This window comes from Copadichromis virginalis, linkage group LG10 (assembly GCF_057382275.1).
Source record: "Copadichromis virginalis isolate Kocher_CV1m ecotype Utaka linkage group LG10, C_Virginalis_male_GT1.1, whole genome shotgun sequence".
Classification (NCBI taxonomy): Eukaryota; Metazoa; Chordata; class Actinopteri; order Cichliformes; family Cichlidae; genus Copadichromis; species Copadichromis virginalis.
Genome location: NC_140627.1, coordinates 11174242 through 11187938, shown reverse-complemented (window position 1 = coordinate 11187938; position 13697 = coordinate 11174242). Strand labels below are relative to the sequence as shown.

The following is a 13697-nucleotide window of genomic DNA, read 5'->3' as shown; positions in this document are numbered from 1 at the left end:
GAGCAGCTACCATAAAATGTGAGGGAAGTCAAGTATTAGGTGTGACATTTGAGTTGCCGTTAGATCTGACTTTAGTGAGACATCCTGTTATTGCTGTGAGCTTTTTGGCTCATTCACTGGAATATCTTATTTTCCCCATAAAACGCACAATGAAGTGCATCCAGGAAAAAGGCTATTATGCCTCAACGACTTCCCTCCTGAAAAGTGACAAACTCAGACAAAGCAGGACACAGTCATTCCAAGTCACCTCTGCATGTGCTTCCATCTAGTTATCACTGAGATCCTATGAGAGTTGGTCCTTACTGCAACGCACCACATGATTTGAGGAATGTTTTTTTTCTTCTTTTTTTAAAAAAAAATGTGCGGAGTGAATTTGTGAGGAACCATATTTAAACAGAACAGATGGCTCCACAGTTGCTTTAAAATCATCAGTTTGGATCCATCACCTTTACAGATGGATTCACACAACTGCACGCATTCTGGTTTTGGTTTTTTTTTCCTCACCTCTGAAGCGCAGTGTCACGTTAAATTGTGTTTCAGAGTTTAAAAAGAGAGGGAGAGAGATTAACAGCTTGCAAAAGGAAATGTGTGGATGTAATAACAGTAATGTGCTGGCTCAGGGAGGAGGCATGGACGTGACCTAACTCCAGGGTGCGTACCAAAAACAACTTTTCACTTTTCTGGGACTGTCTCGCTGTCAAACTGTTTTAAGTTTGTTTTCCATTTTTCTCAGTCAGCGCACCCCTCCTCTTTTGCCTCAGCCATCCGTTCACTACAAGTCATCTCCTCCCCCGCTGCTGTTCCCTCTTGACTCCCCAGCAGGAATGTGGGGCCAGCTTGGAGGACTCTTTCAGGAGTTACAGCAGAAACCTACACTCTTGCCTCGGATTACGGCTTAAAGGTCACTGTTACTCCCACACATATTGGCAGCGGCTGCATGGTTGTGCAGACGTCGTACACTCCACCCCCCCACCCCCCACCCCACCCACCACCACCACCACCAGCAGACTCCTGTGCGCCTTTGCATTCCTTCCCCCGCTGACTCTTATCAGAGTCTTTGGGGTTAAACACAAACACAACACAGCACAACTGGGGAATGCTCATTTCTCTAACTGCAAAACAGACAAGCACCAAATCTGTCAAAAGTCTGGAAAGCATGTGGCACAAAACCTCTTTCAAGCAATCTGGAACGCCACAATGAGATCTGAACTATAAAATCTTACTAAACATAAAAAAAGAAAGAAGAGAAAAGAAAAAAAACTTCTTTGTGGAAATATCTTTGTGATTTTACAGACTGTCTGGACCTTTTCCCTCACAGTTTGATCAAGATGTCCACCTTTGTAGTCCATAAAAATTTATCATTTTACATCAGCGTACCCTCCACAGGCCTCAATAACGCAGGCGAAAGAGTTGGCTCGTTACTGAATCTCAACAGAGAAAGGATACTCCCTCCTCTCAAGTGTTATTCTTGCCTTGGTGGCAAATAAACAGTCCTTGAGTCAATGGAGCCAAAGGAGCTCCTGGGGCTTAGGGAAATAAGAGCATCAGGTTTATTATCATTCCTATTAGAGCTTATTTTGACTCCCACATGTATTTTTCATTCAACTAAGGCTATTTTTTTTTAAAGAAAAACATTCTGTTTTGCAAATTAAAGGTCTCACATCATGCTGTGGAATGTAAAGATTTACGGGCCTTCCTGTGCACGTACAGCCCATACAGCCTCAGGCTTTGCCTCTACCTGTGCCCTCTCTGTAATCAGGAGTCAGACGCAAGCTGGAGTTCATTTTTCCTGAACTTTTAGGCATTTAAAGGTCCAGAAACATCCAGAAACAAAACTTTCCAGACTTCTGATACTGGAGCCCTTTGCTCCTCCTTCCTAGATGCTCACTGAGACTGAGACCAGACTTACTCTGGAAGAAACATCTGGCTCAAATTAAAGCCTTCTCCTCCGTCCCTCGCCACTCACGTCATCCCCCCCCTCATGGTTATTTTTTGCAACTTTAGCCATTTCATCCTTATTGTCCATCTCTTCGTCCATTCTTGCCCCCCTACTCATTCATTCTCTCCGCCCATTCCGAGCCTCCTCCTCCTCCTTCTCCTCCACTTCCTCCTCCTCTGTCTTTCACCTCTTGCCTCCTGTTACCATCTTCCTTTTCTGCAAATAGTCTGGTTTGCTTTTTGTACGCAGCATCATGAAGCCAATGAGCCATATCTGGGGTCTCTCCTTGGTCTTGTCTCTGAGTTTGGGATGGACAAAGGCCCAACAGACAAATTTCACCAGGTGAGGTTGCATTTTAAACCATTTGTGATCGAGAACCTGCAAAAGAAAGGTTCTTCTTGAAATTCACTCTGATCCTCATATGCAGATATGTGAGGTGAAGATACTTTTGTTTATTTTAACAAATATCAACCAGGATAAAAAGGCTCTTTGAAATGATCTTTACTATGACATTTTAATTCAGTCCTGCTTCTGTACATTCTTTCCAGCTGACTGTTTAATTGGGCACAGAGCTGTCCTGTTGGTTTTGGGCTCATGATGTGTGGCGCACTGAGTTTGCAAAGGCTGAGGTGCCACAGATGTTAATGCTTTCAGCTCTGCCTGTGGGGTTGAATCAGAGAAACTTGGCTCTGATTCTGTGCATTTAGGCTGTAATCAGCAGCTGTCTGACTTTGCTGGGGTTCTGCTGTCTGAGTCCTAGTCTGGGAAAACAACAACGTTATGTTTCAATCTAATTTTAGTTTTCTAATTTTGGTTGTCCACGTTGCTGTTTTTGCCTCCTTACAATTTGTTTACTTCCTCTAAAATGAGGCATGATTGAAAGATGTTTTATATTTCTTAAAAACTTGAACTCTCCAAAACTCTCTACACCACTAACTGTAAAATATCCCTTAACAGAAATGACTTCATAATAACTGACATTTTTTCAGTGGCTCCTAGTTTTACAAATGTATCCTTGCCAAAATAGGACATTTTTCTTCCTGGAAAGTACATTTTGACAAAGTGTCCAAAACCTGAGCGTCAGCTGTAAAATCCCCAGTACTTTTCACTGGCCTACAATTATTCAACTCTTTACTTCAAGCTACTGACTAGTCACTACATAGTTATGGACTACCAAAGCACTCAAGTTTAAAAAAATACAAATTAAAAATTAATATGTGCAACCACTGTGATGGTATTGTCTCTAACCCCTATTAAATTTAGCTAGTTAGCCTCTGTTAGCTGCACACAATATCAAAGTCAGTCTGAGTCAAACAGTTATTTGATGTAAATACGCACATTGCACAAATGCAAGAACATCTCTATTTAACAAGCATTACAAATCTTACCTCGTGGGTAAACTAGTTACAACAACTTAGATAGTTTCCAACACCAAAGATAACAGATAATGTTAACTAGCAAGAAGAAGGAAATACCCACCTCTTTCTTGTTCATGTAAAGTGTTGTTTTGTCCAAGGAACACATTGGGGATCAAAAGACACAAACATGATAACCAGTTTACATTAGTTATGCTAGCCCAAACTCAAACCATGGCTGGTTAGTTCAAACTCTGTTAAGTTTGAAAATCTTTTACTGTATAAATGGACTAAGAAAAAGGCAGTTGTGTGACTGGGTAGATGAGGCTTGTATAAGAAAGCCCTTTGAGTGCTCAAATTGAATAGAAAAGCAAACTATAGGTACAAGTCTATTTAAAACACACAAATAATGACAGGTAATTTGGGAGCAATTTATCTTACTAAAATGCTATTCAACATGTGGCTATAAGATCTGCGAATGAAACCACCAACCTTTAGATTAGTGGACCTTGGCGTCTCCTATTGGTAATGGAAGTCCAGCTGTGAAGCTTCAACATTAGCAAAAGGCTAATGACTTCAATCAATCAAAAGTTCAGATTCCTATGGGGACGATAATTGACAAAAGAAAATCGCTATGTAAACCCACACGTATAACCATTTAATCAGAAGTCTTTTTGCAATCACACGATTTTCCTCTTGCTGGACTTTAAAAAGAATGCAAAGTACTTCTGCGCTGGCTTCTGTCTTAAGAGCAGAAAGCCACAGCCATGTTTTATATACAGTCTCTGGCTCTATTTCCTGAGGTACAGCCAAGCTAAGACTATAAATCGATTTATAGGCTTTATAAATGACTGATATAGAGTAAACAAGGGTCTGTCAAAAGAAGTCATCTTAACTTAATTATGATCCTGTTACAGAGCTCAAGTGCTGACTCCAACTTGATTGAAGTGTGATTATTGTTGTTTTTTTCATTCTTTCCCTGTTTTAGTGTCAATTAAGCAGCAGACTTTAATTAAGAAAAACATTGCAAGAATACATGTAGCAACAACTGCACCCTGCGATTAAATCATCATATAATGAAAATTTCCATCTTCTTACACTAATTTCTTCCAGTAAATTCCCACAACAACAACCACAACAGCCAAGAGTTCATTTAGAGAGACAACTAGAGGATGTTAGTCCTTTTAGGACTCTGCTTGAGATTCCCATTTCTCACTGACTCCTTTACCACAGGCCTGTGTTCTACTGCGGAGGAGACATGGTTGCTGAATCAGGCTTTGTTGGAAGTGAAGGGTTCCCAAGCTTCTACAAACCAAACAGCAAATGTGCCTGGCGCATCACTGTGAGTCACTCTCCCTTCCCCAAGCCTGAGTTCTCCAGCTTTTCCAAGCTTTCTGTGTCTGACTCATGTGATCTCGATGCTTTCCAGGTCCCAGAGGGAAACGTGATAACGCTCTCCTTTCGCATTTTTGACCTCGAGGCTGACTCACAATGCCGCTACGACTATCTGGATGTTTACAATGGACATTCCAACTTGGTGCAAAAACTGGGTCGCTTTTGTGGAACTTTCCGACCTGGAGCGCTCATTTCAACCACAAACATGATGATGCTGGAGATGGTGACTGATGACGAGACGCAGAGTCGAGGATTTCTGGCCTATTTCAGTGCAGTCAAACCCTACGTATCTGGTATGTGGTCACATGATGAAGCTGTTTTGTTTTTGTGTTTTTCATTATAATGCCATGTATGCATTCCCAAATAATCCCAGTGCCTGAATGTAGCATATATTTTTGGACTTCGTATCCATGACCACAATTTCTAATGAGGTAATTTTGCCTTAAATTAAAGTTAAGCTTAATTAAATAGTTAATCTCCTCTTCTTCTTGGCCTCTTGCCTGCTCAGCTTTAAGTGGTGGCAAACCTAAAACCAAAGTAATAATAATAACAATAATAATAATAAAACATTTGAAAGCACTGCAGAGGTTCTCAATACACATTAGTTTAACAACATTTATGACTCCTAAAATTTTTATAAATCCCAGATTAAGCCTGTTTTGGATTTAAACTATTAAAAATGACTATATTCTTTAAAACGATTGGCAAGTGCAGCTTTCATAGTTTAGGAATGAAGTGTTTACAGTGTTAAAGAAAACAGGAAGTTTCCCACCTCATCCAGCTTTCACAGTACTGTTGTAAGGGAGCAGAATAATAAGTAGTGAATTTCTTTGTATTAAAACCTTCAATAGCAAATTATTACTGGTAATTAAAGTAACCTCTGGCAAATGATCTGAAATATATCATTAAAAGTAACAGGAGGCAGAACCATCGACAGTCTGGATTCAGCAGATAGATGTTGAGTATCAAGCCTGAGATTAGTCTTCAGACTTTTCTTTTTTGTTTGGAAGAGCTTATAATTAAGCTTCAATAATATGCTTCAAATGTGACCCTGAGTCATGCTGCACCAGTGACCTCCAGCAGTACCCTGGGGGCTCATCAGAAATTGTGTAATAATAGTAGAAGGGGGGCCGGAATAGAGGCCAAAGTATGATGCTACACCCCTGAGCTTGCACAATGTGTTTTAAAAAGTGTTCCAGCCAACAGGCTAGATTATTAATAACAGCTCAAAATGTTGAAATTTATATCTTTGTTATAAATGTGAAATGTCTTATTTGATATTAATGGTGCAGACAGCTTTAAGAAAAATTTACAAGTCTCTTCATTTAGCACCCTAATGGAGTGTTTACGGCTTGTTTCAGACGAACAGTTCTGTGGGGGTAGGATGACAAAAGCCCAGGGAGAGATCAAGACACCCAACTGGCCCGACAAAAAATACGAACCAGGAACAAGCTGCTCCTGGCTGATCACTGTGGAGCCCAATATGGTCAGTGGCAAGCTGACTCGCAGTGTGCAGCCACTGTATAGTCCAAAGTTCCTTACTTTGATTAATTGAATCTTTATACTTGTGTCTCTTTGGATACCAGGTGATCCACGTGAATTTTGATAAGTTTGCCGTGGAGGATGACGCTTATTGTCGCTTTGACTATGTGGCATTCTTTAATGGCGGAGAGAGGGATGACTCACGTCTGATTGGAAAATACTGTGGCGATCAGGTCCCAGAGTGAGTGACAGAAATTTCTGAAGCCTTTAACCCCTGGAGGGTCCTAGAAAAATGCATACACTATCGGACCTAGAGCCACAAATCGACCCAAGACCCTCCAGGGGTTAAAGTCGTTTTAAAATAGCCATTTCTAATTTTACACCTCATCCTTTTTCCTTGTTCCTAGACCTATTGTTACCAGCGGAAATGTGCTACTGGTCCAGTTTGTGTCAGACCTCAGTGTGACGTCTGATGGGTTCCTCGCCCACTTTACCAGCATCGCACGTGGTTCTCAGATACCAACAGTCAACTCAGGACAGACTACAAGATACAGTCCTCCAGTACCTTCTGTCAAACCTGCACATCCTTCTACCCCGATAGAAACAACCACCAAATATGTGCCAGCTCCTGTCCCTAGGTCCACTCCGAGCCCCAAACCAGTCAAGCCCACTAGAGACCGTAATGCAAAGCCAAATGGAAAGAGGCCTGGTAGGTAAATGTACAAAATAAAAATAAAAAAGTTAACAACTAGTATCACTAAAAACATATTATTTCTTTTTCACTATTTTCTTATTAGTGCCTCAAAATCCACTCTGTGCCAAAGCCTGTAAAAGAAATGGAACAATCAAGACTAGTTTCTGTGCCAGTGAATTTGGTAAGTTTCCTGCTGTTGACATATATACACACACATGCATTATCAATCAGATGTTGCGTTCTGACTGACCCCACCTTTTTTCCAGTATTAACCGGGAAGGTGACCTCTGTGGCCCCGAGGCCCCGAGGTGCTATTCAGATTACTGTGTCCCTCATCAAGGCATACAAAGCAGGCCGGCTAACCATAACACAAGTTGGAGAGACCATGTCAGTTAAGCTGATGTCGCAGTGCAAGAAGTGCCCGCTGTTCCGCAAAGGTGGGTTGTTGCTTATTTTTTAATTCGTATTATCCAGGTGCCGGAGATCAGCAGTATCGTCTTTAACTCAACAAACATAACCTCATTTAATCTTAATGTTTGTGGGGTTTTTTGGGTTTCGTTTTTTTTTCATTCTCACAGGTGTCAACTACATCATCATGGGTCAGGTGAATGAACAGGGACAAGGTACCCTGGAACCCGGTGCATTCACAGCTCGCTACATAGCCCCACACCACAAATTGTTAATGAATATCAGCCAACAACCCTGTTAACCTCAAATACCCGTCCAGACCAGAAAATGGAAACACAAATCTAGACATTTTAATGTGAAATGCAGCTCTTTCAAAGCACTATATATATGTTATACAGGAATACATAACTTCAGTGTTGTACCGCAAAATAATTAAAAGGAAGGCAATTGTAATGTCTTATTCAAAACTCTGCCAAACCTTATGTTTGTAATTTATAACTGAATAAAGGTTTTATATCTCTTTCATTTTATCTGACTGGCTACTTTGTGTGTGTGTATCAACTGTGACACTTAATATTAGAATGATGTCTCTGACTCCACCTTGTGGATTTAAAAAGTAAGAGCAACCTGCACATTATGAATCGGATAATCATGGCTCTAGATGAAGAAAATGTATTGTCATTCATAAACACAGAGACCAGTTTACCTTCATTTTTTTTTTCAATATTTTTTTATTCGAAGATTCTGAAGCCAGGAATGACAAAGTCAATTTTCGAAAGATATATCAAGAAATTCCTCAATTTTATTAACAAAGGAAATGGAATTGCTCACTTTTTCTCTGCCGTTTTTGTAGCTTGCAAAACCATCTGAACCACTGAATACTTCTAGGGCCAGGGTCTGGCAGACTGACCTTATATTTGAGATCCGTGGTTCCTATTAAAAATCTCAAGAGGTGATAAAGTCTAAAGTCTTTGGTCAAAGAGTCTAAATCAAGATGTCACGTTTTTCAAAAAGGTTTCTACAAATTCCTGTTCTGACCTCATATAACTAGAGTGCAACCAAAAAATGTTCTGTACTTTTAGTACGGAATTATAATTGGAAACCTTGCTTTTTTAATTATTACTGAAGTTTATTAGTATAAATGTGTTTCACACGGCTATACCAGGGCATCACAAGTTGTAGAAATAACAGAAAGAAAAATAACAGAGTACTCCTACCATCAGTCACACAGCAGGGATGTGGCTTTTTATGTCTAAGTGAGAAGTCCAGTGTAACAGACTCACCTGTGAAAAAGCTGACATCCCCATATGCCCTCTTTGCTTTCCAGCAGCTTGTTATGTGGGTTGTTGATGGCAGTTTATCCATTAGATCTACTACCCAGTCTTCTCCTCATTCTTCAATTTTATCTTCAGTTTCATCCCTAGCATCCTCTTCTGCCACACCAACACTCTGCATGTCCTCCTTCACCATGTTCAGCATTTGGCCCACATTTGTAATTTTCTTTGGGCTACCTTTGGCTTTGACTAATGAGGCTGAGATGCAGTCTAGCTGCCTCAACTAAGCCACGGGTCTACCTTATGACCCCAGACACGTGCCGTATCCTAAGTCAGTCTCAGGTCATACCCTTTGAGCCACATCTGGCCCATGCTATATTTTATGTAGCTCGTGTCATGAGTTTTTCCTGCATCTGGCCAAAAGTATATGTCACTGAGTTAACTGAGCTATCAGGGCAGGTTTTCTTTTGTGTAAAAAAAAAAAAAAAGCTGAGTGACACTTTATTTTTTTTAAAAATAACTTTACTGTATAAAAGAAAAGAAAAGAAATTAAATACATTGAAACTGTATTCAAAACGCAATTGTGACTCTTAAACAATGAATATGAATGATTAAATGTGATGGATTTTTACAATGGCTACAGAAAAAGGACATATAAAAGTAGATTTCGTTATAAAGCAGGAAACTTGATAATATAATCATATATAATCCTCCTCTCCACTCCTCTCATCTACACCCAGATGCTACCCTTCCCCTGTCTCTCCATTGCATCCTGTTGACTAAAGCAGCTCCCCGGACCTTGCTTCTGATTGCGTTGGGTGGGCAGGTTCTTGTACACAGCCCGGCTGTAGGGGATGAAGCACAGGCCCAGCTGGAGGTGTCGGGCCAGACGGCAGTAAGCCGCCAGCGCCAAGACCAGCAGAGGGGTGAGCAGCAGAAAGCCCACCACCAGCAGGGCTATGCAGGCTGTGTCGTCCAGCAGGTCTGAACAGTATAGTGATGTTCCATGGGGCTGCACCTGAAGGAGAAGGGATGAGCAGCACATCATCAGCACTAACTCTAAGAAGTGTTTGTGTATTTAAGGTGCTCACACTAGTGATGTACAACACGGTCAGCATGCAGTGTGCTGTTTGTGAGGGCCTAAGTCTCACAGTGACCTAGAGCAGCTTAGTAAATGAGCTCTGGGAGGCTCCAGAAACAGCTGAGAAAACAGCGTCAAATCTCCGGAAATAAAGGAATTCCTTTCTTTTCTTTGGCATTCCAACATAAGAGTTTGATTAAAAATCGACATCAGGAGGTGCAACTCCAGTGGTTGGTTTGATAAACTGTGATTACCAGCAGAATCTAGTTTTAACCCCTTTCTTTCAATCTTTTAAAACAGCATTTTCTTTCATTAAATCCAAGATAATTCTATAAATATATATATGTATTTACTGTGGAGTGGCAGAGAAAGCCGAATACGATCATGGTCAGCGCAGGGGTGAGGATGATGCCGAACAAGATGCTGGCCAGACTGAAATTGATCAGAGCGATGATCATATTCTGTGCAGTGACCAGCACGGAGCACGCCCAGCAGTCCAGAGAGCCCCTCAACTCCACAGGGGGGTCAGCGGCTTCGCTCCCTCTGTGAGAGTAAGGAGGCGGCACCACGACCCCTGACCCCAATCTGGAGGAGAACCGTGCTTCGGAGCGGGCTTGCTCAGACATTGTCTTCTCCAGCGTCCCGGTCCGTGAGAGGCTCATCTTCTTTGTGGTCTTTTCTGCATAAAAAAACCACACACGAGTCATTCATGCAGCTAGACAATCCACAAAACAACCTGGATCAGCATGACTTTGTTTTAATCCCGGCGTTATCGATCTCATCTTGGGTCTTTGATTGTCTGTTAAAAACCTTCCCTCTCCCTGCATGCTCTGATTCTGATTCAGTCTGACCGCTACAAAGATGGAAAGTTACAGAATGTTAAACCATATTATGCAATAGGTCCCTGAAATATTATGGCGAAAGATATGGAAAGTCACCATGAGATAACTGCACAGTTGTAAGTGCAAGGAAATTAACTTCCCTGACTCCACCTCCAACCCCCTCCCAAAACAATGAGCCAGGAGCATCTGGAAAAGTTTGAAAAAATTCCACTACTCACCGAAGTGTCAGAACAATGTCACAATTTTATTCATGAAATGCTGGGTGTGAGCTTTTAATTCCTACATTTCAATTCATTCAAGTGTTTCCACGCGATAAAGAGGAGCACTAACACTCCTTCCCTCTGATCTGTGCTGCACTGACAGCTGCTGGTATTCACCAGTGTGAAATCTTTCACTTTGGCATTTCAACCTCACCCTCCAATCGACTGTCCAGTTAGGTGTTAAGATCATTAAAAAATATCTCTTCTAAAACTAGATTATTGTGCATTATATGGAAGTCAAAGAGTACAACTTGAGTAACAACTATCACATAGATTAAAAGGGCTTTTTGAGTATTAAAAAAACATATTAATGGCTTACACAACATTTTAACAGTTCCTTCGATCTGGGATGGCCTTTTGGAGACACTGGAGAAAATAGGCTGTTTGCTTCCAGATCAAAATGAACCCTACTGAATGGCACTGATTTAGTGTGTACACATTCAAATAAAATGAGCTGTTTTGTTTATTTTTGAAAAAAAGAAAAAAGAAAGGAAAGCAAAAGTAAAGGATGGATCCTGTCATACTTACTTGCGTTATAAACCTGATGACCTTCCCCGGTGCAGCTCAGTAGTGGCACCAGCAGATGAAGAGAATTTCAAGAATTTCCTCCTGATGTGCGTCTTCTCCGACTAAAAATCCAGATTTCGAACGTATATCCAAGTAAAGGTGGAGTTTCTACCTCTCGGCTAAGTCTTCTTCTGTGCTCAGGGCTAATTATACAAGCTAATAATAATAATAATAAGAAGAAGAATCAGGAATCTGTCAGCAGTTTGGACTTTAGAGATGTCACAGAGGCGGGGAGAAAAAAGCTCTACAGGCTGGTGGCAAATTGTGCTTTCCTACTGGCTTCCTTCCCTGACATGCTTTTCCTTCCCTTTTTAAGATTTTCACTCTGACTCCAGTTTTGAGATCCGAGCCAGTGAGCCTGTATCCTGTGTTGCCTCGAATGCACAGAAAGAAGGCTGGGCTGTGTTAAAGGCTGATGTTAGGTTTGTTGGGCAGAGGTGCAGTGGAGGGGTTTATATATGATAACCCCTGAGAGGAAGGGGGAGGGAGGAAGAGTGTTTATTTGGATGGATTAGAGGAGTTATATGCAGCCCAGTCTGCAACACTTTACACCTTCACTGAGCTTTTTCTTCACTGTCAAGTCCCGATAAGGTCCTGTTCAAAATCCAAAACAGCTCATTTTGTATCGCTTTTCAAGCCAAAAGAGAAAAAATAAATAAATTTGAACCCATTCTGGGAGAAGTCAAACTGAGAGTCTGACAGGAGACTTGCTATATTTACATTTTCACTGAGAGCTCAATTCAACCACTTGGCAATATAGCCTGAAGTAAGATGTTTAAGGCACAGACAGACTTACATAAGGTTTCTTCCCAGTGCGGGAGTGACAGGGGTTTGGCCTTTGACCCTGTGATGAAAAACAGATCTGCTCTTTCAGAAAACATAAGGAAACGAGGAAGCGGGGGAACACTTGCTAATTTAGAGGTGGGGAAAGAGGCTATCATGGGACTGATAAGAAGCCAGAGGGGCTCAGATCAAAGGGTGAAATTAGTATTTTGATATGAAGTCTAATTTTATTATCTTTTTTTTAAAAAGCTCACCGTAGACATCTTTGTTTATTTCTTTTTTAACAAGGGGCAGATCTGTAAATTACCCAAAGAGAATGAGACTGATCAAAGAACTCTTGGCGTTTAATCTGTGGGTTTAAAATAGAAAGAGGGGATGAGGAACAGAGAAGGTGACGGGGGTCAACCAGTGTTTTTGCCATTAGCAGTGCCACAGTGTGTGTTGTTTGCATGTGCATGTGAGTGTATGAGAGGGCTGGTAGAGGAAGACCAGTCTTCCTGTCCTTGGATCCGGGATATCCGCTGCTGTGTCCACGCTCGACACTGTGATGTGCACAGGTCTGGCAATCTCATACCCGTGAGACAGAAAGAATGACACTCTCATTGCGTGTGGCGCCTGTTTTCAAACAGTTTCATGCAAGTCTACATCTGTTATATTATTTTGGTTCATTATCATTGTATAAGCAATATGTAGCGTTACTTCTTTTGGTCACTTTAGGCACTGACTTCATTGTTTTACTGTATGACTTAGTTGACTTATTGCTACATTTGAATTACTTTCCTGCTGAACTCGAGAGCAGCTGCAGCTTGTAGCTTTGACAAGATGGTATCAGGAAAGTGTTGGAGGGAAAAATAAACGAGCTGTGTGCTCGCCTCCCTCAGCATCAACTCTGAGGGAAGCACAGTGTCCAGTGGAGCCACTCAGTGGCCATAAGCAGACTGACAGAAGTGCAGCTGGCACATTTAAACGCTGGATCAGATCCTTCAGGACCACAAGACCTCATTGTTGCACAGATATGCCTTCAAAAGTGAAACAATTTTGTGAACTTGGAAAACTAAAATGAAAATAAAAAATATTATCCTTTGTTTCAGCATTTGTTAGTTTGGCTTGATAGCTAACACTTTTTAATTAATACTGAGTTTGACAGGAATGATAGTGGAATTTAGTAATTAATGGATAATGGATGGTGCATAGTGAGATTATTTGAATTTTTAGAAAATGGAAATTTTGATGTACTGGTTCTAGAAAAAAAGGGGGAATTGCATCACCAATAACACGAGGTTTTATTCTCCTGTAAAACTAATTTTTATTCAAATTAATAAAAGATTCAGACAGAAGCAAGTTGCATGCAGTTCAGTCTCACTTTCTTAGAAAACGATACCATATAAAATAAGTCGTGTTTTTAAATGCTTATAAACTTCTGTACCTCCACACTAGAATGGAGTTGGGTTGCAAAGCAGCTTGCCGAGCCATCTACAACTGTGGGCGGGCAAAGCTCTTTTTAAGATTTTCTCATAGAATGCAAATAGAGGCTGTAGCTTACCCATCAGGTAAAAGACATCCGCTCATATTGAGCTAATCTCAAAGAGAGCAGAGAGGGTTAGCCAGTTAAGACTG

The 13697-nt window shown here is 41.0% G+C and overlaps 2 protein-coding genes across 2 annotated transcripts; one reads left to right on the top strand and one right to left on the bottom strand.

The window, feature by feature from the left end:
- Window positions 1-2078: 2078 nt before the first annotated feature.
- pcolcea (procollagen C-endopeptidase enhancer a) lies at window positions 2079-7798 on the top strand. The gene is made up of 9 exons (XM_085471366.1): window positions 2079-2281; window positions 4528-4636; window positions 4724-4982; window positions 6051-6175; window positions 6276-6412; window positions 6579-6880; window positions 6969-7046; window positions 7132-7302; window positions 7444-7798. The coding sequence occupies exons 1-9, from the start codon at window positions 2193-2195 to the stop codon at window positions 7572-7574; spliced, it is 1401 nt and encodes a 466-aa protein (XP_085327492.1). The 5' UTR covers window positions 2079-2192; the 3' UTR covers window positions 7575-7798.
- Window positions 7799-9093: 1295 nt separating this feature from the next.
- On the bottom strand, window positions 9094-11708 carry tmem88a (transmembrane protein 88 a). Its single transcript, XM_085471365.1, has 3 exons — window positions 11259-11708; window positions 9982-10307; window positions 9094-9565 (listed from the first exon to the last, which is right to left on the bottom strand). Exons 2-3 carry the CDS (start codon window positions 10288-10290, stop codon window positions 9278-9280), a joined length of 597 nt encoding a protein of 198 aa, XP_085327491.1. The 5' UTR covers window positions 10291-10307; window positions 11259-11708; the 3' UTR covers window positions 9094-9277.
- Between the last annotated feature and the right edge of the window lie 1989 nt (window positions 11709-13697).